The 27,873-nt window shown below is 34.2% G+C and overlaps 2 protein-coding genes and 2 long non-coding RNA genes across 4 annotated transcripts; 1 reads left to right on the top strand and 3 right to left on the bottom strand.

Moving 5' to 3' along the window:
• Positions 1-1,371: 1,371 nt before the first annotated feature.
• LOC116732395 (uncharacterized) lies at positions 1,372-14,864 on the bottom strand. Its single transcript, XM_032582522.1, has 4 exons — positions 14,696-14,864; positions 13,828-13,992; positions 3,555-3,731; positions 1,372-2,842 (listed from the first exon to the last, which is right to left on the bottom strand). Exons 1-4 carry the CDS (start codon positions 14,838-14,840, stop codon positions 2,583-2,585), a joined length of 747 nt encoding a protein of 248 aa, XP_032438413.1. The 5' UTR covers positions 14,841-14,864; the 3' UTR covers positions 1,372-2,582.
• Positions 14,865-17,201: 2,337 nt separating this feature from the next.
• Positions 17,202-20,510, bottom strand: LOC116732398 (uncharacterized). Its single transcript, XR_004341775.1, has 2 exons — positions 20,234-20,510; positions 17,202-19,092 (listed from the first exon to the last, which is right to left on the bottom strand). It is a non-coding gene; the product is annotated as an uncharacterized LOC116732398 (long non-coding RNA).
• A 140-nt stretch (positions 20,511-20,650) lies between these two features.
• On the top strand, positions 20,651-23,857 carry LOC116732397 (uncharacterized). Its single transcript, XR_004341774.1, has 3 exons — positions 20,651-20,778; positions 21,455-21,702; positions 23,101-23,857. It is a non-coding gene; the product is annotated as an uncharacterized LOC116732397 (long non-coding RNA).
• LOC116732392 (ubiquitin carboxyl-terminal hydrolase 47-like) lies at positions 22,172-27,857 on the bottom strand. Its single transcript, XM_032582515.1, has 12 exons — positions 27,750-27,857; positions 26,364-26,495; positions 26,186-26,282; positions 25,702-25,820; positions 25,550-25,620; positions 24,747-24,872; positions 24,558-24,653; positions 24,344-24,472; positions 24,136-24,264; positions 24,017-24,057; positions 23,864-23,898; positions 22,172-23,160 (listed from the first exon to the last, which is right to left on the bottom strand). Exons 2-12 carry the CDS (start codon positions 26,458-26,460, stop codon positions 22,361-22,363), a joined length of 1,740 nt encoding a protein of 579 aa, XP_032438406.1. The 5' UTR covers positions 26,461-26,495; positions 27,750-27,857; the 3' UTR covers positions 22,172-22,360.
• Between the last annotated feature and the right edge of the window lie 16 nt (positions 27,858-27,873).

The following is a 27,873-nucleotide window of genomic DNA, read 5'->3' as shown; positions in this document are numbered from 1 at the left end:
AAAAACTAAAACAAGAAAATGAAATATATGAACCTACCCTGAGCTGTTACATTAAGGATGTTCCCAGGATATTTACAGCTTCTTTGATGTTTTCTAACCTTACTTTGCTGTTTGAGTGAAACAAACTAAATAATTTCTCTTTCTGTTTTGGTTATGCCCAGGTAGATGCTGCGTTCACGATGTGTAGGAAATACTTGGAATGGTTTATTTTCTTTCAAAACCTAGCTGTCAAAATGATAAAGGAAGATAATATACAGAGCTATATATATATAAAGTTTTACAGCAGAATCTCAGTTAAATGCAGAATTTGTAGCCAGTAGAAGAAAAAACAATGGAAACTTATTATTGCAAAAGGAAGCAGTGCAACCTTTCTTTAATAGTTCATTTTTGATGGCAGAAGGTACATTTATTTTTGTTACTGTGTAAAATAACTGGGAGGTTTCCTCATCACTAGAAATAGGATCATATTTGAATTGGGTTCAGATTTACAAAGACTACTGATGTTTTTATTTCCTGTGGCGTCTAGAAAACATAACTGATCTTGTCTTTGAAACTTTATTTTAAGGACTCTGTCACTTTAAGGTGTGTCAACCTGTTGGATTATGAACTTTGCACTGATAATTTCACAATAGTTTGAGATTTGTTGTTTTGCCATCACTCTGACTTGTTAGTCCAGGATATTTTGCTGCTTTTCTCATTTCATTGTTAGAGCAGAATCCCACTTTCATCATCAATAATAAAAGAAACAATTTCATCACTTTAGTCTAACAGCACAGAGAGATGTCTCTAAATGTTTCCTTCATAACATAATACAGCATAACCTGCAATATCTGGTGGCTCAGGAGGGAGGAGTTGAATCCACCTTATTTCTACAACCCATAATGCTTTGTGTGAATTATAGATGTGACTTTTGAGCAGTGAAGCAGAACAACACTCTTAAATAAAATAAAATCTGTAGCAAGTTAGTTTTATAAATATGTTAAATAACATAAGGAATGAAAAAAATATATACTTATTAATATAATTATATGTATATAATACAATAATATACATTCTCAAGAATAGGCGACTTTATAGTTTAGAAAAGACCCTAAACATTTATTAGAGTCAAAGTGTTGAGTGTGTAGAGCACAGATTACTAGTTAAAGTTGTAGATAAATAGTCAAGTTATTTTCTTACTCTGTGATTATTTCTGTTTAACTTTGATATCTTAACCAGGTTAATTATGTCAACTGAAGTTAATATTTTCACCTCTGGCTTATGACTACAATCTTTTCCAATAGCTTTAAACACAGCAGATCTTTTCCCACCATGTTGATAGCTGGCATTCATACAAGTTTTTCATTTATAAACTGACAACATGAACACAAATAAAAGGCAAGCAAAATGTTTATTTTATTGCAACTGACAGTTTGGGAGTAACCAGAGAGAACTCATGCATGCACAGGGAGAAACCAAAGCCGGGATTTGAACCCAGGACCTTCTTGCTGCAAGGCAACAAGCTACCAACTGCTCCACTGTGCAGTCTGCTTTATGTAATAAAAAAACAAAATTACAACATTATAAAGAAAAGACTATACAGTCAACAAATGAAGCAACTTTACATTTTGATCACCGAAATCATTCACACCAAATATTTTGGTAAATGTTTCATTTATTCTGGTTCAACAGCAACTTTAAACAGGTGGGTCCAGGCCAGACTGTTGCTGCACAGAGCCGCTTCTGTTAGTGAACTGATCTGTAATAAATGTTTTTAAATTCAAGATCAACTTAAAGCCCTTGAAACTGAAACCTACATGAACTTATTTCCACTCAAAGCTTCTCAGCTCAGCAGGGGGTCTATTGCTCTCTGACAGGCAGGAAGCAGCAGCAGCCAGGACTAACTAATAAAGATCAACTGAAATAAAAAAATGAAAAAACTGTTTGATTTACTAATTAAGTAATCATCTTAAAAGAAAAAAAACGTCAGTCGATCCAGCACTTTTAATTTTCAGTTTATCCTCATTTTCCCACCACAAGTTGCTGCTTTACTTTTACATTTTGTGTAAAAGTTGATTTCAGGAATAATGGCGTGACTTTACACACAAATACATGAATCAGACTAATTATTCAACTTACTTAAACACAGAATTTGTAATTATTGCATAATAGTTATTGAGCCTAAATAAGGTAAACATTAATTTATGCAATTTTTTTTTTTACTTCTTGAATTAAAATGTTTTCCATCGTCTTGTCCTTCACTTACTGCAGATTGACAAATAATCTTGCAGTTTGTGCCGAATTTCAGAAAAATCTTCTGGATATTTAAATTATTTAGTGGATAAAGAGCAGTTTTAAAATCACATTTGGCTATTTAATACAAAATACGAGATTGTTATTAAAAACAAGTGTTTTTGCTGCTGGACTGCCTGAAGAGAAAAAACAACAAATACTTCTGTTTGTCATATAAAATGTTGCTGAAATACAGTAAACACTTTATGTGACAGAAGGTGAGAAATATTTAAGATGTTTAAAAGAGTTTCAATGAGGATGAGGACGGATGTCCAGTTAAAGGTGGCAAATATTTCAATGTGTGAAATGATTTATTTTGGACCCACAGAAAATTTATTTTGAGTTTTAGACATCGGTATATTTAGACATTCTTTACTTCTTCGAGTTTCACCCTCCTTATCACCAAGCCCATCATCTGTATGAGGGTTGGGGGGTAGAGGGCCTTCTCCTCCACCAGGTACTTTACGAATCAGTTGTATGACAGACATGTGTTGGACTCCATATTCAGACAGCAGTGATGTGTCTCCTTCCAACACCTTGTCTGTAAAGAACAAGTGTGGGTACTCTCTTTCTGTAAACAAGCAGACCCAGAATCATAGTTAATATCTTAGAAACAAACCAAACAATCCTTTCCTGAAACAGCAGAACTATTCTAGTATCAGAGCTGTGATGTTGTTGTCTTTATAAATTTATCGCTTCTTCATTTGTGACTAATGTTTATTTTGAAAGAAGCTCCGTCTGTAGTTTTATTATGCAACATTTTTGTGTGTTTTTTCTAAGTTAAATCAAATCTCTATTCCTGAAACAATCAGAAAACTCTGAAGTGCATTTCTCTAATTCTCTAATAATTGTTGCTATAGCAACCAATAACAGGAACTCTGCAGCAGACAGGAAGTTATTTACATTTACTGATTGTCCACCATCTATAAAGAAGCAAAAAATCTAACAGTGTTTTAATTTAAATTTAAGATCAATGAAACAGTGTAAATAGAACAATGGAAATTAGATTTTTATCCTTTAATTTGTTGATTTCTTTTTCTTTTCAGTTTAATTACTTCACCAGACTTTATCTACATAATCCAGGACTTTCAACAATCTAAAGAAAAAAACTGAAGAATATTTTAAACGTCTTCCTCTGACCTGAACTTTACTCTCTTGCTATATTTTGGGTGAAATGTCTCTTCCTCAGTTTTAATGTGTATTATTTACTTCAGAATACCAAAGGGATAAGTAAGATAAATGGTTATTGGGGAGTTTAATGTAAAAGCTCTCAGTGAGTTTACCTGCTGCTATATCAGGGAACTTCTCAACAATCTTTTCCTTCAGCTGACCCACGGTTAATCTCTGCATCTGCTCCTCTGTGTTGCAGAGGTTAATAGCAATCTTCTCCCCTCTGAACCCAGAAACAACAACCTGGTAGATTTTCCCCATTCTCTGATGTTGCAGATCTTTAGCAGCAGCTGAAGTCAGACAGACAGCAAATTCTCTCCTCTATATTGGTGTTTTGTTTTTGTTATGTTTTTATAATCCTTCACTCCTTTCTGCAATCTGAAAGAGAAAACATAATTGTGTCACATTTACACACGTTAAATTGATATTTAAAAATAACTTGTTTTCTCCAGAATACAGCAGAGGTCAAAAGCAGAAGTAGAAGAACATTTACTTTCTTATAAATACGTTTTCTGGATGCTAAACTTTTCTTTAACAGATGTTAAACTTCCCCGACTACCTGAACTGGTTTGACTGGTTACATGAAAGAGGAAAACAACACAGAAAATAAAGCATCAATAATATTTTAATCGCTCTTTTGATTTGTCTAAAAGATAAAGAGAAACATGAACTTACCTTCAGCTGTTTTATTCAACACCTACATTAATTTGTAAAGACTGACAGTATTTTTGACACTCTAACCTTTCTGTTGGTTGATTGAGGTAAAATGTCTGAATAGTTTCTCTTGCTGTTTTGGCCACGCTCAGCCAGATGCTGCATTCATGATATGTTGAAAATATCGCTTCCAAAAGATAAAATGTGGATTGTTGGCAGGCTTTATATTTATAGCCAGTAGATAAATAAACTTATTCTAGTTAAAGAAAGCAGTGCAAACCTTTTTTCTGATATTTGCACAAGAAACATTTATTTTGTTCCTGGTCAATAATGTAAAATAACTGGTTTCCTCACCTGCAGGGAAACAAACAAAGATCAATATTATAGTTGAACTGGTTAATGTGATTTTAGATTCACAAAGTCTCACTGTTCGTTTCTACTATCATGTTTTTATTTCCTATGGTGTCTAAAAAACAGTAAAACTTTATAACATGATTGAACACATCTTTAGGCTCTTGGACTCTGTCACTTTAATGTGTGTCAACGTTGGATTATGAACGTTGCACCAATAATTTCAAGATAGTTTGAGGCTTGTTTTGCCGTCACTCTGACTTATTAGTCCCAGAATATTTAGCTGCTACTGATGAATAATTTAAAAAAAAATCATTTTCTGCACTTTGGTTTGCAAAAACAAAGGGACACTGAGCAGATAAAGGTTTAAATGTTTAAACATGCAATATACGGGATTATGGCGGATCAGGAGGGAGGAGTTTGTCCCGTAACCAGTGGGTTGTGTCCTGCAATGCATTGAAATTTGTAATTGTAACATGATGCAATGTGGAATTGCATAAAATATGAATACTTATGTAACTGCCTTCTGAAGGAACTATGAGAAAGTAACACTGAATACCTGGAGATCATTTTGGAAGCAAAATTATTTTTATAAATTGATTGAATCCATCTTATTTCTACAACCCATCACACTTTGTGTGATTTATGGGTGAGACTAAGCCTACAAATCAGTTAATTACATGATAAATGAAAATTATCAACCTCATTTTAATTTATGAGCCATTTTTCCTGCCATTTTCTCTTTCTATTGATGACAGTGGATGAAAAAAGACTCAACTCTGGTTCTCTCACTGACCGTTCATCTCCTTGGCGTGAAGGAGGAGTGAACTATTGCATCAGGTAGTCGATGTGCCCATCTAGTGTAAATCTAATGATTATTGAAGGTCAATATAGTATATAGACTTCATAATCTGCACTCTTTTGGTTGAATGCCGTTCTTATTTCCACTTTGGTTTTATGTTGTTTAGTTTTCATTCAAGTGCATTTTTTGTTAACAGAGACTGAGAATCCGTTTTATTTTTTGTTTTTGGTTGTTTTGTTTATTTTGTTTATCAGTTTCAGTGTCTAGTTTTCTTTTGAAAATAAAGTGTATTTATTTTTGGCAGGATATCACTTGTATTATTATGTCACTCCCATTACATCAGTTTAAAATGGTTTTCAAACAATATTATCATTTATCACAATAATTTTAGAGACATTGCTGAGAATTAATCGCTCAGCAAAATTTGTTATTGTGACAGGCCTTGATGTGACTTTTGATCAGTGAACCAAAGCAGCACTCTTACATTAAATATAATTAACTCTGCAGCAATCTGGTTTTATAGATATGTTATACAATATAAGTAATGCATCACCATAGAAAAATATAAAATACATACTTATGCGTACTAACATACAATCACAAGAACAGGCAACTTTATAGTTTAGAAAAGACATTAAACATTTATTAAAGTCAAAGAGTTGAGTGTGTAGAGCACAGATTACTATTTCTAAGCATTACAGCTTTAGCATCATCATCAGACTAAACTCAGAGAAATATTAAACCTTGACCTGAAAGGTAAATAAATCAGTAAGAAGCAAAGCCTTTAATTTAAAACATGTATATTTTACACAGTTGTTCTTTTATTTCAATATTTACATAAAACAATACTACATTGCCAAAAGTGTAAGCTCGTTGTCTTCACACACATACAGTACAGACCAAAAGTTTGGACACACCTTCTAATTCAATGGGTTTTCTTTATTTTCATGACTATTCATAAGGCAAGAAATCCCACTTATTAACCTGACAGGACACACCTATGAAGTGAAAACCATTTCAGGTGACTACCTCTTGAAGCTCATCAAGAAAATGCAGAGTGTGCAAAGCAGTAATCACAGCAAAAGGTTGCTACTTTGAAGAAACTAGAATATAAGGGGTATTTTCAGTTGTTTTACACTTTTTTGTTTAGTGCATATTTCCACATGTGTTATTCATAGTTTTGATGCCTTCAGTGTGAATCTACAATGTCAATAGTCATGAAAATAAAGGAAACTCATTGAATTAAAAGGTGTGTCCAAACTTTTGGTCTGTACTGTATAAACTTGAGTGGGATCTAATTGTTAATCTATAGATGTTAATATGATGTCAGTCCATCCTTTGCAGCTGTCACCATTTTATCTCTTCTGGGAAAGCTTTCTATAATTCCTTTTTCCCGTCTTGCAGAAGAACATTTATGAGATCAGACTCTGATGTTGGACGTGAATGTCTTGCTCACAGCCTCAGCTGTAATAAATCGACCACAGTGTTCTGTCAGGTTGAAGCCAGGACTCTGTGCAGGTCAGTCAAGTTGTTTCAGACCAAACCTGCTCATCCAATTTTGTTCTTTTTATCTTTTTTTTATAAAGAGTCATGTTGAACAGGATGGGAAACGTCTCTAACCTGTTCCTACTAACTTGGAAGCATGAAATTAACCAAAAGTTCTTATTATAATGAAGCCTTAAAACTTGATCCCAACTCATGAAGAAGAGCAACACACTATAAACATCCCTCCACTAAATTTGCACTTTATAAAATTCTTTACATTGGATTTCATTAAGTAACTTGATTTACATTCAGCATAAATAGATTAAAATGTTTCACTTGTGAAAACAGTTTTCAGTAATCAAGGAAAATCTACATGCAGACAAAAACAGCGTCATAATTGTCAGAAAGGTGCGAAACAAATATATGTTCATAGGACCTTGTGCATCATTTTATATAGTTAAAAGTGCAGTTATTATAGTTTGACCTACATTAAGGTTATTATAGTTAACTTAAAACTTTCAAAATAACAAAAATTGAGATTAAGGAAACAATACAAACATTTCATTCCTTTTTATGTTTGTGAATCTATTTATTAGTCATTCAAACTGATGTGAAATTGATTCCTCACACACACAAACAAGCAGTTCACGCCAGCTTCCCCCAAATTACTGCATTTCATTTTCATCCTGGCGACACTTACGCTTGTCCACAAAATGATGACAGCAAGAGTTGGGAGAGTCACTTGTTCAAAGACAATTGAATATATATTTAACAATATTTTACTAATAAAAACCAGAAAACACACTCTAGAAAGTAACTAAAACCAACTGAATAAGACAAACAAAAAATGAACAAAATAAAATTAAACTGTAACAAAAAAAATATTATAACCTTATTCTATATTAGGGCTCCTCAATTCCTGGGCTAAAGTAATTTTAGACGTCTCTGGTGTACAACATCTATCCTACTTGAACTTTTTTATAGAATGAAATATTTTCCCATATTCCTCTAATACATATCCATGAGACAGCGGTTCTGTTTTCCTTTGATAATTTATTTCTAGTGCTTGGGGGATAATTATTTGGTGGCTGAACAGGCTGTGGTATTCAGGAGTGTTGAGTAAAAACTGATGTATTAAGTTATTTTGTACTATATTATGTGATTGTGGTTCTCTGAAAAGCAAATCACATTTGCTTTCTTGGCATTATTTTAAGTATTCTGTTGATTTCCTTTAGAAATCATTGAAGCATCAACTGATCTGGATTCTTGTTAGTGCTGTAGCGCAAAAGCAGGTTTAAGACAAACAGCAAACTTAAGAAGAGCCGCGCCTTTCTTGTTCCCCAGAAAAATTCAATGGCTGTTCCATATCGAACAAAATCTCTTTGCTTCTGCGTCTCTTATCTTTTTTGTCCTCAGTCAAATCTATTCTAACCCTTAACTCGGTCATACGTTCCACAAAATGTCTCTCTAGTGTAGAACTAGAAGTTTTTACTTTAACCATCGAGAAGTGTACTCGATGGTCCTCCAGCTTTTGTTCTTTATAGTGCACTTCATCGACCGATCCAGCATAACAACCTGAAGAGAAGGATAAAGAGTAAACTGTGTTAAATATAATAGCATTAAGTATAAAAACAGGAAGGTGATAAAATAATCTAGAGAAGAAAAACATGAACCTGTGTGTCTGTTTTTGTTTCCTGATTCCCATAATTAAATTGGAGTTTTTCATTATATCCTACAATTTTTTAAGTATTTCCCCTAAACTAAACTTTGTCACTGACAGTGGTTTAATAATTAAACATCAAGCTATAAAGCTAATTTTATCACCTTTGATTTCATATTATACTTTTAAATCAATCATTTTCTGTGCACAAAAATCAAATGACGAAACAGATAAAATGTCTTCTTTTGCAGTAATACTTTGTTGTCAGAACACTCCTAAATAAAATAAAATAAAATCTGTAGCAAATTAGTTTTATAAATGTTAAATAACATAAGCAATGAAAAAAATATATACTTATTAATATAATTATATGTATATAATACAATAATATATATTCTCAAGAATAGGCAACTTTATAATTTAGAAAAGACCCTAAACATTTATTTAGAGTCAAAGTGTTGAGTGTGTAGAGACTCAAAACATGTCTGGATAAACCGCTTCAATGTGAACAAAAAGTGGCAGAATAATCAAACCCATTCAAACAAATCAATATACGTCATGATTATCAGTCAGGATCTGTTAGTTGAGAGAAAATGCTTCATGTTGACCAAAACAAATGTACACAAAACATCCAGAACAAACAGCGGCTTCAGTTAGTGAACTGATCTGTAAACTGTGTTTTTAAATTCATGTTGACCAATTTAAAGCACTTCAAAACTAAAACCTACATTAACTTATTTCCACTCAATAATCAGTATCTCATCTCAGCAGCAGGTTTATTGCACAAATTAATAATGACGCCTTTATTCCAAAACAAGGTTTGATTTACTGATTTGTATTATTGCTTCAATCTTTCCTAAAACCTCCAATAATCCAAAACTTTCTGTTTTCATATTATTTCCTTCATCAAACCACAGGCTGCTGCTTTATTCTAACATATTGTTATAAAAGTGGAAGGAACAGTGAGACATCTGCAGCCTGTTTACACATGAAAGTCAGATTAAAAATCAGATTCATTCACAATTCAACGAAGAGAATTTATCAAATCACATCAAATTTATTTGTATCCTGCATTTCAGCAACAAGGCATTTCAAAGTGCATAAAAACACAAAATTCAATAACTGAAACATTACATATTTCAATGTCATGAGAAATTCTGATTATCACATAATGATTATTATGTAATCAAGTATCTAATCAAATATCCCCCAATTAAAATGAATAGGGGGAATGACAGCAGCCTCACTGCTTTATTATTTTAAGAATTAAAATGTTTTACATCATCTTTTTCCATCATTTGCTGCAGATTATGGATTTGGTCTTAAAAAGTTAGTTATCTTTTGAGAAAATAAGCCTTATTTTTATGAGCCACTGAGTATTGATGTTATTGTGTCTCAGCTTCATGATATTCAGGAGTTAAAATAATATCCTGTAGCTCATTCTAATCTCAACGCTTTGATTCTGCTCTTAATCTAGAATTTGGTCAGAATTTGAAACATTTTGAGTTTCCTCTTGAAGCTTACTACAAATTTTCTCACACTGTGTTTCAGAAAATCTTCATTGTTTTAACTGTATAGAGAAGAAAGATCAGTTTTAAAATCCCACATTTAGTTTATTAATACAAAACACAAGATTGTTAAAGTTGCTCCACAATTGTTTTCTCTGTTTGACTCACTGAAAATAACCAGAAACAAAGAATATTTCTGCTGATCTTTAGAGAAAATACTGAACAAAGACAATGTGGCAGGAAGTGGGAAATATTTTGGTTACTTAAAAGAGTTTAAATGAGAATGAGGAGGGATGTGATTCTAGTTAATGCTTGAAATATTTCAATGTGTGGAATGAAGCACTTTGGACCCAAAAATGTATTTTGAGTTTTAAAGATTAAGCAAAATCTCTTTACTTTTCCGAGTTTCGCCCTCTTCATCTCCCATCCCATCGGCAGTAAAGTCCAGTTCAGGCTTTCCTGCATCAACTGTGTTTAAAACCATGTTTATCTTGGACTTGTGCACGATTCCATAATCAACGAGCTTCTTTCTGTCGTCATTCAATGTCACATTCCCAAAGATCAATTTTAGGTGCTCTTTTGGACACTCTGCAAATATACAAATCCAGAATCATAATTAATTACATACAAACACACCAAAGATATATTTATAAACAGCAGATATATTCTAGTCTGAACAGGAGTATCAGAGGTCTCTGGTGCTGCTGTCCTTGTAGCTTTATTTAATTTATTTGTTTGTGATTTCTGTTTATATTGAAAGAAGCTCCATCTGGAGCTTAGTTATGCAACATTTTTGCGTTTTTTTTTTTAAGTCAAGTCAATACTTTAAAAAAAAAAAAACTACCAGACAGCCTTAAAATACATTTCTCTAATCTATAACAATCAAAAACAGGAACTCTGCAGCAGACAGGAATGTATGTTATTGGTAAAGTCAACAACATTTACTGACTGTTCAATAATGAAGCAGAATTAAATCCAACAGTCTCTAAAATTAAATTAATGTCACTGAAAGATTGAAGTTACTAGTTAGAATAATTAAATTTACTCTGTTGTTGGATTTGATCATATTTTCAGTTTTACAGTTTAGCTACTTCACCAGATTTGATTCTTACTATTTATTGACACACAATGGAGGCAGATAAACAAACTTAAAGAAAAAAACTGGAAGAATTATATAATTATATCATTTTGTTTTTCTGACTTTAACTTTGTTCTTGTCCTAAACCTGAACACCACAGTCAGCATTCTACCGAATCTGCTTTGAATTTTATCCTTAAATGTATATTTTGGTAAATGTCTGTTCCTCATTTTTTAACAAGTTTTATTATTTTTCATTTAATATGGAGATAGATGAAGTAAATGAGTTTACCAGTGATTCCAAGGAATTTCTCCAATATCTTGTCCTTCAGCTCTGCCACCGTGATTCTCTGCATCTCCTCCTCTGTCTTGCAGAGGTCAATCGTGATCCTCTGTCCATCTATTCCTGTGACCACAACCTGGTAGATCATCTCAGATGTTTGCAGATCTCCAGCAGCTTCAATCAGACAGAAAAATCTCTGTCTTTGACATTAGAGTTTTATCTTACAATCCTTTACACCTTTCAGCAACCTGAATAAGAGAACAGAGTTGTTTCACTTTTATACATTATAGCAGAGATGAAACACAAGAGGTGAAATAAACATTTTTTATAGGATGTTAAACTTTTCTAGATGCTTAACATCCCTGACCAGCTGAACTGGTGTGACTGGTTACATGAAAGATTGGTTAATAAAAGACAAAAACTAAAACAAGAAAATGAAATATATTAACCCACCCTGAGCTGTTACATTAAGGATGTTCCCAGGATATTTACAGCTTCTTTGATGTTTTCTAACCTTACTTTGCTGTTTGAGTGAAACAAACTAAATAATTTCTCTTTCTGTTTTGGTTATGCCCAGGTAGATGCTGCGTTCACGATGTGTAGGAAATACTTGGGATGGTTTATTTTCTTTCAAAACCTAGCTGTCAAAATGAAGGAAGATAATATACAGAGCTATATATATATAAAGTTTTACAGCAGAATCTCAGTTAAATGCAGAATTTGTAGCCAGTAGAAGAAAAAACAATGGAAACTTATTATTGCAAAAGGAAGCAGTGCAACCTTTCTTTAATAGTTCATTTTTGATGGCAGAAGGTACATTTATTTTTGTTATTGTGTAAAATAACTGGGAGGTTTCCTCATCACTAGAAATAGGATCATATTTGAATTGGGTTCAAATTTACAAAGACTACTGATGTTTTTATTTCCTGTGGCGTCTAGAAAACATAACTGATCTTGTCTTTGAAACTTTATTTTAAGGACTCTGTCACTTTAAGGTGTGTCAACTGTTGGATCATGAATTTTGCACTGATAATTTCACAATAGTTTGAGATTTGTTGTTTTGCCATCACTCTGACTTGTTAGTCCAGGATATTTTGCTGCTTTTCTCATTTCATTGTTAGAGCAGAATCCCACTTTCATCATCAATAGTAAAAGAAACAATTTCATCACTTTAGTCTAACAGCACAGAGAGATGTCTCTAAATGTTTCCTTCATAACATAATACAACATAACCTGCAATATCTGGTGGCTCAGGAGGGAGGAGTTGAATCCACCTTATTTCTACAACCCATAATGCTTTGTGTGAATTATGGATGTGACTTTTGAGCAGTGAAGCAGAACAACACTCTTAAATAAAATAAAATCTGTAGCAAATTAGTTTTATAAATATGTTAAATAACATAAGCAATGAAAAAATTATATACTTATTAATATAATTATATGTATATAATATATTAATATACATTCTCAAGAATAGGCGACTTTATAGTTTAGAAAAGACACTAAACATTTATTAGAGTCAAAGTGTTGAGTGTGTAGAGCACAGATTACTAGTTAAAGTTGTAGATAAATAGTCAAGTTATTTTCTTACTCTGTGATTATTTCTGTTTAACTTTGATATCTTAACCAGTTTAATTATGTCAACTGAAGTTAATATTTTCACCTCTGGCTTATGACTCCAATCCTTTTCCAATAGCTTTAAACACAGCAGATCTTTTTCCACCATGTTGATAGCTGGCATTCATACAAGTTTTTCATTTACACTAAACTGACAACATGAACACAAATAAATGGCAAGCAAAATGTTTATTTTATTGCAACTGACAGTTTGGGAGTAACCAGAGAGAACTCATGCATGCACAGGGAGAAACCAAAGCCGGGATTTGAACCCAGGACCTTCTTGCTGCAAGGCAACAAGCTACCAACTGCTCCACTGTGCAGTCTGCTTTATGTAATAAAAAAACAAAATTACAAATTACAGGAAGCAGCAGCAACCAGGACTAACTAATAAAGATCAACTCAAATAAAAAAATAAAAAAACAGTTTCATTTACTAACTTAAGTACGGTAATCTTCTTTTGTAGTAAAAAACATCAGTCAATCCAACACTTTTAATTTTCAATTTATCCTCATTTTCCCACCACAAGTTGCTGCTTTACTTTAACATCTTGTGTAAAAGTTGATTTCAGGAATAACGGCGTGACTTTACACACAAATACATAAATCAGACTAATTATTCAATTGACTTAATTATTATTGGATAAAAGTTATTGAGCCTAAATAAGGTAAACATTAATTTATGCTTTTTTTTTTACTTCTTGAATTAAAATGTTTTCCATCGTCTTGTCCTTCATTTACTGCAGATTGACAAATAATCTTGCAGTTTATGCCGAATTTCATAAAATCTCCTTCATATTTAAATTATTTAGTGGATAAAGAGCAGTTTTAAAATTTGGCTATTTAAAACAAAATACAAGATTCTGGACCCACAGAAAAATTATTTTGAGTTTTAGACATCGGTATATTTAGACATTCTTTACTTCTTCGAGTTTCACCCTCCTTATCACTGAGCCCATCATCTGTATGAGGGTTGGGGGGTAGAGGGCCTCCTCCTCCAGGTACTTTAATAACCACTTGTATGACAGACATGTGTTGGACTCCATATTCAGACAGCAGTGATGTGTCTCCTTCCAGATTCTTGTCTGTAAAGATCATGCGTAGGTTCTCGTCTCCTGTAAACAAGCAGACCCAGAATCATAGTTAATATCGCAGAAACAAACCAAACAATCCTTTTCTGAAACAGCAGAACTATTTTAGTATCAGAGCTGTGATGTTGTTGTCTTTGTAAATTTATTGTTTCTTCATTTGTGACTAATGTTTATTTTGAAAGAAGCTCCGTCTGTAGTTTTATTATGCAACATTTTTGTGTGTTTTTTTTTAAGTTAAATCAAATCTCTATTCCTGAAACAATCAGAAAACTCTGAAGTGCAGAGTTTTCTCTAATAATTGTTGCTATAGCAACCAATAACAGGAACTCTGCAGCAGACAGGAAGTTATTTACATTTACTGATTGTCCACCGTCTATAAAGAAGAAGAAATCTAACAGTGTTTTAATTTAAACTAAAGATCAATGAAACAGTGTAGATAGAACAATGGAAATTTGATTTTTATCCTTTAATTTGCTTATTTCTTTTTCTTTTCAGTTTAATTACTTCACCTTATCTACATAATCCAGGACGTTCAACAATCTAAAGAAAAAAACTGAAGAATATTTTAAATGTCTTCCTCTGACCTGAACTTTACTCTCTTGCTATATTTTGGGTGAAATGTCTCTTCCTCAGTTTTAATGTGTATTATTTACTTCAGAATACCAGAGGGATTAGTAAGATAAATAGTTATTGGGGAGTTTAATGTAAAAGCTCTCAGTGAGTTTACCTGCTATATATGGGAGCATCTCAAATATCTTTTCCTTCAGCTGACCCACAGTGAATCTCTGCATTTGTTCCTCTGTGTTGCCGAGGTCAATAGTAAACTTCTCCCCTCTGAGCCCATGAACCCTAACCTGGTAGATTCTCCCCATTCTCTGATGTTGCAGATCTTTAGCAGCAGCTGAAGTCAGACAGACAGCAAATTCTCTCCTCTTTATTGATGTTTTGTTTGTGTTTTGTTTTTATAATCCTTCACACCTTTCTGAAACCTGAAAGAGAAAACATAATTGTATCACATTTACACATTGATATTAAAAAATAACTTGTTTTCTCCAGAGTACAGCAGAGGTCAAAAACAGAAGTAGAAGGATATTTACTTTCTTATAAATACATTTTCTGGATGCTAAACTTTTCTTTAACAGACATTAAACTTCCCCGACTACCTGAACTGGTTTGACTGGTTACAGGAAAGATTCTTAAAGAGGAAAACAACACAGAAAATAAAGCATCAATAATATTTTAATCGCTCTTTTGATTTGTCTAAAAGAAAAAGAGAAACATGAACTTACCTTCAGCTGTTTCATTCAACACCTACATTAATTTGTAAAGACTGACAGTATTTTTGACACTAACCTTTCTGTTGGTTGATTGAGGTAAAATGTCTGAATAGTTTCACTTTCTGTTTTGGCCACGCTCAGCCAGATGCTGCATTCATGATATGTTGAAAATATCGCTTTCAAAAGATAAAATGTGGATTGTTGGCAGGCTTTATATATATAGCCAGTAGATAAATAAACTTATTCTAGTTAAAGAAAGCAGTGCAAACCTTTTTTCTGATATTTGCACAAGAAACATTTATTTTGTTCCTGGTCAATAAAGTAAAATAACTGGTTTCCTCACCTGCAGGAAAACAAACAAAGATCAATATTATAGTTGAACTGGTTAATGTGATTTTAGATTCACAAAGTCTCACTGTTCGTTTCTACTATCATGTTTTTATTTCCTATGGTGTCTAAAAAACAGTAAAACTTTATAACATGATTGAACACGTCTTTGGACTCTTGGACTCTGTCACTTTAATGTGTGTCAACGTTGGATTATGAACGTTGCACCAATAATTTCAAGATAGTTTGAGGCTTGTTTTGCCGTCACTCTAACTTATTAGTCCCAGAATATTTAGCTGCTACTGATGAATAATTTTAAAAAAAATCATTTTCTGCACTTTGGTTTGCAAAAACAAAGGGACACTGAGCAGATAAAGGTTTAAATGTTTAAACATGCAATATACGGGATTATGGCGGATCAGGAGGGAGGAATTTGCCCCGTAACCAGTGGGTTGTGTCCTGCAATGCATTGAAATTTGTAATTGTAACATGATGCAATGTGGAATTGCATAAAATATGAATACTTATGTAACTGCCTTCTGAAGGAACTATGAGAAAGTAACACTGAATACCTGGAGATCATTTTGGAAGCAAAATCATTTTTATAAATTGATTGAATCCATCTTATTTCTACAACCCATCACACTTTGTGTGATTTATGGGTGTGACTAAGCCTATAAATCAGTTAATTACATGATAAATAAAAATTATCAACCTCATTTTAATTTATGAGCCATTTCTTCCTGCCATTTTCTCTTTCTACTGATGACAGTGGATGAAAAAAGACTCAACTCTGGTTCTCTCACTGACCGTCCGTCTCCATGGCGTAAAGGAGGAGTGAACTATTGCATCAGGTAGTCGATGTGCCCATCTTCTCTGTGTAAATCTAATGATTATTGAAGGTCAATATAGTATATAGACTTCATAATCTGCACTCTTTTGGTTGAATGCAGTTCTTATGTCCACTTTGGTTTTATGTTGTTAAGTTTTTATTCAAGTGCATTTTTTGTTAACAGAGACTGAGAATCCGTTTTATTTTTGTTTTTGGTTGTTTTGTTTATTTTGTTTATCAGTTCCAGTGTCTAGTTTTCTTTTGAAAATAAAGTGTATTTATTTTTGGCAGGATATCACTTGTATTATTATGTCACTCCCATTACATCAGTTTAAAATGGTTTTCAAACAATATTATCATTTATCACAATAATTTTAGAGACATTGCTGAGAATTAATCGCTCAGCAAAATTTGTTATTGTGACAGGCCTTGATGTGACTTTTGATCAGTGAACCAGAACAGCACTCTTACATTAAATATAATTAACTCTGCAGCAATCTGGTTTTATAGATATGTTATACAACAAAAGTAATGCATCACCATAGAAAAATATAAAATACATACTTATGCATACTAACATACAATCACAAGAACAGGCAACTTTATCAAGTTTGGAAAAGACATTAAACATTTATTAAAGTCAAAGAGTTGAGTGTATAGAGCACAGATTACTATTTCTAAGCATTACAGCTTTAGCATCATCATCAGACTAAACTCAGAGAAATATTAAACCTTGACCTGAAAGGAGACGGTAAATAAATCAGTAAGAAGCAAAGCCTTTAATTTAAAACATGTACATTTTACACAGTTGTTCTTTTATTTCAATGTTTACATAAAACAACACTACATTGGCAAAAGTGTAAGCTCGTTGTCTTCACACACATATAAACTTGAGTGGGATCTAATTGTTAATCTATAGATGTTAATATGATGTCAGTCCATCCTTTGCAGCTGTCACCATTTTATCTCTTCTGGGAAAGCTTTCTATAATTTTTATTTCCCGTCTTGCAGAAGAACATTTATGAGATCAGACTCTGATGTTGGACATGAATGTCTTGCTCACAGCCTCAGCTGTAATAAATCGACCACAGTGCTCTGTCAGGTTGAAGCCAGGACTCTGTGCAGGTCAGTCAAGTTGTTTCAGACCAAACCTGCTCATCCAATTTTGTTCTTTTTATCTTTTTTTTATAAAGAGTCATGTTGAACAGGATGGGAAACGTCTCTAACCTGTTCCTACTAACTTGGAAGCATGAAATTAACAAAAGTTCTTATTATAATGAAGCCTTAAAACTTGATCCCAACTCATGAAGAAGAGCAACACTATAAACATCCCACCACTAAATTTGCACTTTATAAAATTCTTTACATTGGATTTCATTAAGTAAACTGATCAACTTTCAGCATAAACAGATTAAAATGTTTCACTTGTAAAAACAGTTTTCAGTAATCAAGGAAAATCTACATGCAGACAAAAACAGCGTCATAATTGTCAGAAAGGTGTGAAACAAATATATGTTCATAGGACTTTGTGCATCATTTTATATAGTTAAAAGTGCAGTTATTATAGTTTGACCTACATTAAGGTTATTATAGTTAACTAAAACTTTCAAAATAACAAAAATTGAGATTAAGGAAACAATACAAACATTTCATTCCTTTTAATGTTTGTGAATCTATTTATTAGTCATTCAAACTGATGTGAAATTGATTCCTCACACACACAAACAAGCAGTTTACGCCAGCTTCCCCCAAATTACTGCATTTCATTTTCATCCTGGCGACACTTGCGCTTGTCCACAAAATGATGACAGCAAGAGTTGGGAGAGTCACTTGTTCAAAGACAATTGAATACATATTTAACAATATTTTACTAATAAGAACCAGAAAACACATTCTACAAAGTAACTAAAACCAACTGAATAAGACAAACAAAAAATGAACAAAATAAAATTAAACTGTAACAAAAAAAATATTATAACCTTATTCTATATTAGGGCTCCTCAATTCCTGGGCTAAAGTAACTTTTAGATGTCTCTGGTGTACAACATCTATCCTACTTGAACTTTTTTATAGAATGAAATATTTTCCCATATTCCTCTAATACATATCCATGAGACAGCGGTTCTGTTTTCCTTTGATAATTTATTTCTAGTGCTTGGGGGATAATTATTTGGTGGCTGAACAGGCTGTGGTATTCAGGAGTGTTGAGTAAAAACTGATGTATTAAGTTATTTTGTACTATATTATGTGATTGTGGTTCTCTGAAAAGCAAATCACATTTGCTTTCTTGGCATTATTTTAAGTATTCTGCTGATTTCCTTTAGAAATCATTGAAGCATCAACTGATCTGGATTCTTGTTAGTGCTGTAGCGCAAAAGCAGGTTTAAGACAAACAGCAACCTTTGGAAGAGCAGCGCCTTTCTTGTTCCCCAGAAAAATGTAATGGCTGTTCCATATCGAACAAAATCTCTTTGCTTCTGCGTCTCTTATCTTTTTTGTCCTTAGTCAAATTTTTTTTAAAACCTCCGTGATAGGTTATAGCTCCCAAAAAATCACTCTCTAGTATAGAACTAGAAATTTTTACTTCAACCATTGACATGTGCTGTATTCCATGGTCGGACAGAAAGGAGTCTTCCTCCAGCTTTTGTTCCTTAAAGTGCACTTCATCGACCGATCCATCATAACAACCTGAAGAGAAGGATAAAGAGTAAACTGTGTTAAATATAACAGCATTAAATATAAAAACAGGAAGGTGATAAAATAATCTAGAGAAGAAAAACATGAACCTCTGTGTCTGTTTTTGTTTCCTGATTCTCATAATTAAACTGGAGTTTTTCATTATATCCTACAATTTTTTAAGTATTTCCCCTAAACTAAACTTTGTCACTGACAGTGGTTTAATAATTAAACATCAAGCTATAGAGCTAATTTTATCACCTTTGATTTCATATTATACTTTTAAATCAATCATTTTCTGTGCACAAAAATCAATTGACGAAACAGGTAAAATGTCTTCTTTTGCAGTAATACTTTGTTGTGTTGAGTGGAAAAAGCTGTTAGAAAATGTGGCACGAGATTTTTGCAAGTCAGAAAACAAGGCAGAGAAGAAGTACATGTTAACACCTTTAGATCTTTATTTTAATTAGGGACTCTAGCTTTTTGGACAGTCATTAAAAGGGGAATATTGTGCAAAATAAGTTTTTTTTAGCTTTACATCATTTTATAATTCATTATAATATTACTTTCTCATCAATAACAAGCCTGGAGTTTTGCTCCAGGCTTGTTATTGATGAGAAAGTTTGAAAAATCCTTTAATCTCCGGTTGCAACCATTCAGGGGTTCCTAAACTCTTGCTCTCTCACAAGGCGCCGTATTTGGAGCTGCAGTGTCAAGGAGTGAGCTATGATGACGAAGTTTTTTCTAAGTTATTTTTGATATATACAGCATTTTCATTGCAACCGAAGGAATAAATGACACAATGGATCACACAGAATTTTGTTAATCGTGTACTTTTTGTACATATAGAATTGAATAGAACCTATTTTGCTGTGTTTTGTTTTGTAAAGATCCTTGAGGCAACATTAGCTGCGAATTGGCACAACAAAAAACTGAATTGAATTTGATGTTTAATTATGTATGTAATTAATTATGTAATTAATTAGATATGTGCAAAATCCATTAAGGAATAATTTCTTTTTCAATTGAAGACTCCTTTTCTTAAGTAATGACGTGGATACGTTTATGTTCAGGAATCAGAATAACTGAATCACTGTAAACTGTCTCTGCACTCTTTAGTAGCTCAACATGGCTGTTCTCAGGTTGGTGTTACCTGGTTTGGGTGGAAACTCCTGAAACAGCTTGTTGTTAATCTTCTCCCTCAGTTCCCTCACAGTCATGTTCCCCAGCTGCTCCTCGGTGTCGCACAGATCAACTAACAACTCCTCTCCTTCATCAAGTCTGTCATTTTTATTAGAACTGACAACAACAACTCCAACAGCCATCTCTTCACTTCTGTTTATCGTCCAACAGGAATGTGTGGCTCTTCCACTTCCCTACCCTAAGTGACGCATTGTTTACCAATGAGACCATTCTTTTTAACACTAGTAGTGTTTAGTACTTGCAGATATGTATTACTATAACGGGAAAAACATTGCATTGCTAATTTCCGGAAAGCTTTTAACAGGAATGTTTGGAACGCACTTCATCTTGTGAAATCAGCTTTTCCGACACCTCGTGAATGCAGCACCAAGTATAACCAGGAAATAGAAACTATTCCGACATTTTAAACTCAGCGGAACAACAAAGTTTGGGGATTATCAAAGAAACTGAAAACGTCCCAGCGGACACTTAAAGGTGTTGAATGTAACAGCTGAGGTAAGTTACTGTATGTATTTGATAGCCCTTATAAAAGGACAAATGTAAGAGAAGAAATGATCACAAGATGAAATCAGTGCGCTTTCACTTACTCTTGTGTTGAGTGTAGAGAAGAGCGCACTAGTCCCCCTAGTGGACTCTTTTGATTATGGCGCCAAGGCACCTCTCTTCCAGACAAAGGACCCAACTACATTCCTTGCACACCACAAACCAAACTAAATTAATGCAGATGATCAAAACAATTAGATCTAATTTTAAGAAGATAAACTGAGTATTATACCCTACAACATAGTTTTGCTATTGTAAACATTTTTGCTTTCTGAAATCACTCTGTAACCGACTAAGTGATAGTATTAAAATCTGGGTTGTCGTATTGCACAAAATACTAGAAATACCTTTTTGTTTGGTTGTTTTTCATGTTTTGTTTTTATTCTTTTGTGACTTTCTTGTTGCTTTACCCCAGCTTTATTTAGCATGGATAATATAGTGCTACAGTACAAACTGGGTTCTAAAGAAGCTGCCATGTAACCAGTGAAACCAGTTCAGCTGGTCAGCGATGTTTACTTTTCCACCTTTGTTTGTGATCTCTGCTAAATTTTGAAGTAAATGTTTTTAACATTTTATTTTTAATCAAGAATTTTATGTGCAGAACTGACATAAATGTTTATTTATTCAGGTTGCTGAAAGGTATAAAGGATTATTTAAAAGAAAAAGAACAAACACCAACAACGAGAACAGTATTTACTTTCTGTCTGACATCTGCTTGAAAGCATTGAAAGCATCAGAGAATGGTCTACCGGATTGTGGTCAAGGATGAAAGGGGGATTCCTCGGACGATGGACCTCAGCAACACAGAGCTGGAGATGCAGAGAATAACCGTGGGTCAGCTGAAGACAAGGATATCGAAGGTCTGTGGAATCCCAGGTAAACTTTATCTAAACACCTTTAGTTCTCTCCTCTAATCCTACAAGCATAACTTTAAATTGGGTCTTCATTCGCAAATCAACATCTGAAGGACTTGTGATGTTTTTACCTGGGAACTTGTCTTGAAACCTAAGAAGTGATCTCAATTGAAAGTGAAGATGTGCGGGACATTTGTCCCATAACCGTTGGTGTTTATGTGACAGAACTTGTCCTCTGCATTGACGAGGTGTGGTTCAAGACCTACACGTTCATTTACTTTACTTTCTTCTTCTCAGTGTGCAAGTTGTAGCAGGTAGGAGTGTTTAAAGTGTGGGATCCGAGGGAAAGCATGTTCTATGCAGAGTATAGAAAAGCTACAGCCGATAGACATGTGGTTCAGACGTAAGTAACAAGAAAACAGAGAAAGAAATTTGTCCTTTTGACACTCATAATGTGGCAAAGAAACATCAGTGAAATACAAGACATTAACTAGAACAAATAATTAATAGTTTAATGCAGATTTCTGTTTTAATAGCTCAATCACTTCCTGAGTGAATATCAACTTCAGAGAAAATAGTTAATAATTCAAACAGTAAATCTAAGAGACAAAGTGCCCTCAGAAACTGACAGCACTAAATGAAATGTTTCAAACCTTACTTTAAAATAAACATGTGTTCTTTCATTTCCAGTGTTGCTTTATTGTTTGATTCCTCTTGCCTGGGCTGTAAAGTTTTTCCCTTTCCAGGAACTCAGGTCTCAAGCTGCCGTCTGTCGTACCAGTTCTCTCTTTTCCCTGATAGCTTTTTGATGTTGTCCTAAAATGTTGCAAACCACTGGATCCAGTTTCTGTTCTGAGAGACTGTGAGGCTCCTATATGTGATAAATCTGACGCGTTAACACCATTGCTACAAGTCTTTCTAGTAAATGTCAGGCCATTTCTTTGTGTTGATGCCACAGCTGGATCCTCCCCGTAACAAAACACATGTGTGGTTCCTCCAGACTCGACTCTTCCTTTTGTAGAGCTGTGATAATAAAGATCTTTGTTTGTCTTATAGTTACCCAGTTTGTCCCTGGACTCATTTACTCCTTTATCTCTAATAGGAGAGCTGGAGCTTTGAAACATCCAGTCTGAGGATTTATCTGTGTTATTATAACACATTTGCAAATTCGAATCCTTTGCTTCAGTGTCTGCTGGTAGCCACATGAATCCCTCTGGTTTCCTTTGTGTTGCTCTTTGGTTCAATTGTTCATTCCTTCCTCTGGAAGAGTTTGAATGTTTCTTCTTGAACTCAACATCTCTGGTCATATCACCGTTCAAATGCCACATGTCTTCTCCTCTATGGCTTTCAGTTTTCAGGAGATCTTCAAAAACAAGATCATCTCTTGGTTTTGCCTCATTACATCTGTCTCCCATTTCAGGTGACAGAAGAAAACAATCTCCCACAGCGCTCCCATCAGTCTCCTCGGGCCGTCCACTCACTGTGAACAGAAACAGATACAGATGTTAATAAAAATAAACAGCAGAGGCCGTCTTATTCCAACAAAAAAAACGAGCTTTGGTAGGATTAAAACAAAAATGGAAGTAGTATTTGATAAGAAATGAAAAGATTCTTTTGTTTAGGTAACACAATCTTATCATATGCTGTAGTTTCTGCATATGGTCTATATAAACAATAGAAACAAAGAGAAGTGAAACACCTCAAAATGCTCCGTTATCCATCTACATATGTGCAGCAGCCTAGTTGTTCTCATACCAGCGAGTTTAGATTAAGTTTATGCCATAAGAGCCTGCATTCTTTAGAGTGGCCAGAAGGGGGAGTCCTCCCACTGATTTTTCAAACAGCATGTTTTCAATATCATCAATACTATTGAGATTTAATATAAAAGAGATTCAAATCATGCCCAATAATCCCGACTCCGGGACAAACAGGTTATGCCCACTTGGGTTTATAAAAATTTTTTTAGTTTTGATTTTAAAAGGAAGTTCCTCATAGCAGGAATTTTATTGAGACCTTTAATAAATATAAAAGCAATCATCCAATTCTGACGACCAGATCTAGAATACTGATGATAAAATGGTATTCATCATTGTTGCAGTGCAATGACTTCACATTTTCAAGTGTAGTAAAAGGAAAATCTATAACTTTAAGGAGTATTGGGGGTTAAGTAATTGCAAACTTACTCATTTTGTACATCAGGAGATAAGCTGTCGATGATCTGTTTCAATGGATGGGAGTGAAAGAAAAACAAAAACAGAAATCAGAACAAGGACAGATTTTCACAGAAAATATCACATCAGAAAATATCCATCATTGTTGTGTTAAAGTAATTTTACCTTATTTGGTTTTGTCCAGATTTAACGTACACTTCATTGATCTGCAAGATTTTAAACAAGTTATTTAACCTTCACGTTGTGAAAAATTCAACTATTTATGAACAAAATAACAGACTTACACATTTAACGGTGTTGTCATTGAAGCAGTACCAGTTTCCAGTTTCAAAGGACTTGATGTCTGCAGTGTAATGGCCTCCCATCAGATCGCCGAAGTGATGAACCACAGCGTAGAGGTCGTACCTGCAGTTCTGAAGAGTAGAAACACATCAAGTTAAAATAAAAAGAAGCTAAAACTGATCTCATATGTGTGAATATGTTGGTAAACACCTTGATTTCTAAAGTCTGGGCCACATCAACTCTGCAGTTCAGCTTGACGTAACGGTTCTGCTGGTAGTCGAAGGAGAACCTCTTCAGCAGCAGCGTCAGAACATCTGGACAGTGCGTCATCTCGTACTCCTGGGTTGTACGATCAAAACAGCTGCATGTAGAGGAGGCAGCTGCCGTTTGCGATGAAAGCATTAAAAAACAAAACCTGACTCACAGCGTCGGCGTCGTGCTTTTGGTTGCAGTGACTGCAGAACATCTGGTTGTCCTTACAGACTCTTTGTGCCTTAAAGAAACTCCTCCAACCTTTCAGCTGGAAACAGAGAAGACTTTTTAATCCTGCAGATTATTGTTGCTCCAGAATAATGTGAGTTAAACATGAACTGTAATAAAAATAAAATAGTACCATGCTGTAGCTTCTAGACTTTGAGTCTCCCATTGACAGCGGTAGGACCCAGAAGAAGTTTTTCGAATCGTTTGTCTTCTTGCAGTTTAAACAGGTGGTTTTATGATTCAGCTCGCCTTTGAACATCTAAGCAGGAGAAAAAAGTTACTGTTGTTTTAGTGACACTTTAAAAATTAAACAAAAAACAGTAAAAATGGATTCTACTTCAAGATACAAAACTATCGAATGCTAAAAAGCTGCCACTTTTTATGTTAATAAAGAAAAATAAGAAGATGAAAGCAAAATCTCACAAAGTCCATAAAAATAATTTACAGTTAAAACAGATTCAGTAAAAATAATAGGATGATTAATAAAATAAAATCAAAATGGGATCCTATTAAGTATCAGCCTAAAGGTGAGCGTATCCATGCAACATGGCAACTGCAGCTTTTTCATTGTTTGCTGTAAATAAATGATCATGCTTTCATATTTTTACATCACAAAAATGTAAATAATATTTACAACATTTAAAGAGGGATGTTGCTTTAAAAAAAAAAGTCAACACGTTTCTTTAATACAGCAAGACACAGAAACTTTGTGTATATTTCTGAATTTATTTTAACACAAAACTGAAAAGAAATATTTAATTGCATGTATATTCAAGGAATCATCAAAATATTTCAGAAATTTATATATGATATTTGTGACAAATCGATTTAGTTTTACAGTCTATATTATTCCTCTGCAATATAATACTGTTAATATATGAAGTAAATACCATCTTGCATTTTTGATAATAAATATAAACATTATATATTTTCTACCTCAGCGGCGTCTGGATTGGTACGACAGAGGATCTTCTCAAAGTACTCAGCAGCGTCACGTTGCTCAAAAACTAACAGCACAAATGAGCGAGAAAAGAAAAGTTTCAGTGTTTCTCAGGACTTCAGAGAGTTCACCGCTGGTCCAAACTTACCGTCTTTGATGCCCAATGTTTTTGTGATGTTGTGTGTTTTGGCCATGCCTCCCTCTAAAGTATAGAAAAGCTCCCCCAGGTGGAAATCAATGGCTGCTGTTGGACTTTTACTCCAATCTCTACAATTAGGAGAGAAGCAAAGAGAGAATATTATCATTTAAAGTTACAATCTGCAAGTTTCAACTATTCTGACTTTGAATCAACATGTTTATTCTTCACTTGTCATCCATGTAATAGTTTCTAACCTTTTTGCTTATGACTTTGTAAACATCATATGGTTCATACATTCATTTTTTCTAACCCATCCCTGTAATGATAAGTGACATTTATCATAAAACAGCCATAATCTGCTTCCTTTAAACAGTGTGGATCTGAAGAACACAAGGCCTGATGTTAACACTAAATACATAATTATCATCAGTATAAGAACCTGTGAAGGATTTTGATTTAAATTTTTTTTAAAAATCAGACTGCGGTCCCAAACCTTTTCACTGCTTCCCGAAACTCTTCGGTCATGAAGAGGACCTGCAGGACGCTGTTCAGATAGCAGGTCAGCCCCGGACTGCTCAGGCCCTGGTGATCTACAAACGCAGCAGAAACAAAACCACTTTCACAATATTATAAACAAACTGAATCTGAATGGTTTACTGAGCCTCACCCACCTGAGATGGACAAGTTTTCGAGTTTCTCTCTGAATTTCATTACCGTGTAATGATTTATGCTTCCATATTTTGAATCGAGGTTTGGACATCGTGGCATTTTAATGTTTTATTTTTTACATACAGTGATTCATCCTGTCAAGACAAAAAGGCAAAGCAGATTTTAGTATTAAACAGTTTCAGAGATCAAGAAAAATTATTTAGAGAACCAATAAAAGATATGGGGCTGCAGTTGGTAGCACTGTTGCCTTGCAGCAAGAAGGTCCTGGGTTCGATTCCCAGCGTTTCTGCATGGAGTTTGCATGTTCTCCCTGTGCATGGTGGGTTCTCTCCGGGTACTCCGGCTTCCTCCCACAGTCCAAAAACATGACTGTTAGGTTAATTGGTCTCTCTAAATTCTCCCTAGGTGTGAGTGTGTGTGCATGGTTGTTTGTCCTGTCTGTCTCTGTGTTGCCCTGCGACAGACTGGCGACCTGTCCAGGGTGAACCCCGCCTCTTGCCTGGAACGTAGCACCAGCACCCCTCCCGACCCCATTAGGGACAAAGGGTGAACAGAAAATGGATGGATGGATGGATAAACGATATGGTACAGAATCTCATGGTTTTCCCCCTTGAAGGAAAATAACATGCAAGGTGATGCTACAACTCCAATACTGCATAGCTGGTTACCAGGTCCAAAAATAATGAAAATGGCCAAACATTTCAATTTGAGGTTCATCAGACTAAGAATGTAGGCGAGTAACAGGAAAATTACAGGAATGATGGTCTTTTATCACTTGGCCTTTTATTTTTACTTGAGTAAAAATATATTAAAGCAGTGTCACTCTACCAACCTCTGTCCAAAAGTTTTACTTTATAATTAACTTTTTTAAAAATGCATGAAGTTGTTTTGTTTTTTTTAATATTTGGAAGCAATGAAGGTTATGAAAAACAAGACTGTGCTAAAAATGCTCATTTTAATTTTCAGATCATAAAATCGGCCTTTGAAAAATAACGATCAGTCGACCAGTAGGATAACAACCGTGTGCATTATCCCGCCTAAATGATAACAACAGCGTCATAAAACACGATTTATACCCTCATATTACAACGACGGTGAAATATTTGATATATTTTTAGTGTAAATTAAACCGTTATGAATGTGAGCACAGACTGGGGGTCAGTGAAAGCAGCTGCTGTGTTTGCGGGGTGTTGTTGAAACCCACGCAGCTTCTCCTCCGTTATTTCAACAAGTTAACTTTATGCACAAATATAAACCAGAAAAACGATAAAAACACTTTTATCACAAAGCGAATGCAGCAAACTACACCTTACTGCTGCGATAACAGCTGTGATAAAACTGTAACGGTGCGTAAAGTGAAGGGAGGTAACAAAACCGAGGATACTCACCGAGCGGGCAGACTGAATGTTGTACCGCTGCTGTCTTTCACTTTCGCTATCAGTCCGAACAGGAAGAAAGAGGAGAAGTAAGCCGAAACTAGCAGAACCATCTGCTGCTGGACAGACTTTTAAA

This window comes from Xiphophorus hellerii, chromosome 14 (genome assembly GCF_003331165.1).
Source record: "Xiphophorus hellerii strain 12219 chromosome 14, Xiphophorus_hellerii-4.1, whole genome shotgun sequence".
NCBI lineage: Eukaryota > Metazoa > Chordata > Actinopteri > Cyprinodontiformes > Poeciliidae > Xiphophorus > Xiphophorus hellerii.
This window is presented reverse-complemented; position numbering and strand designations above follow the sequence as displayed.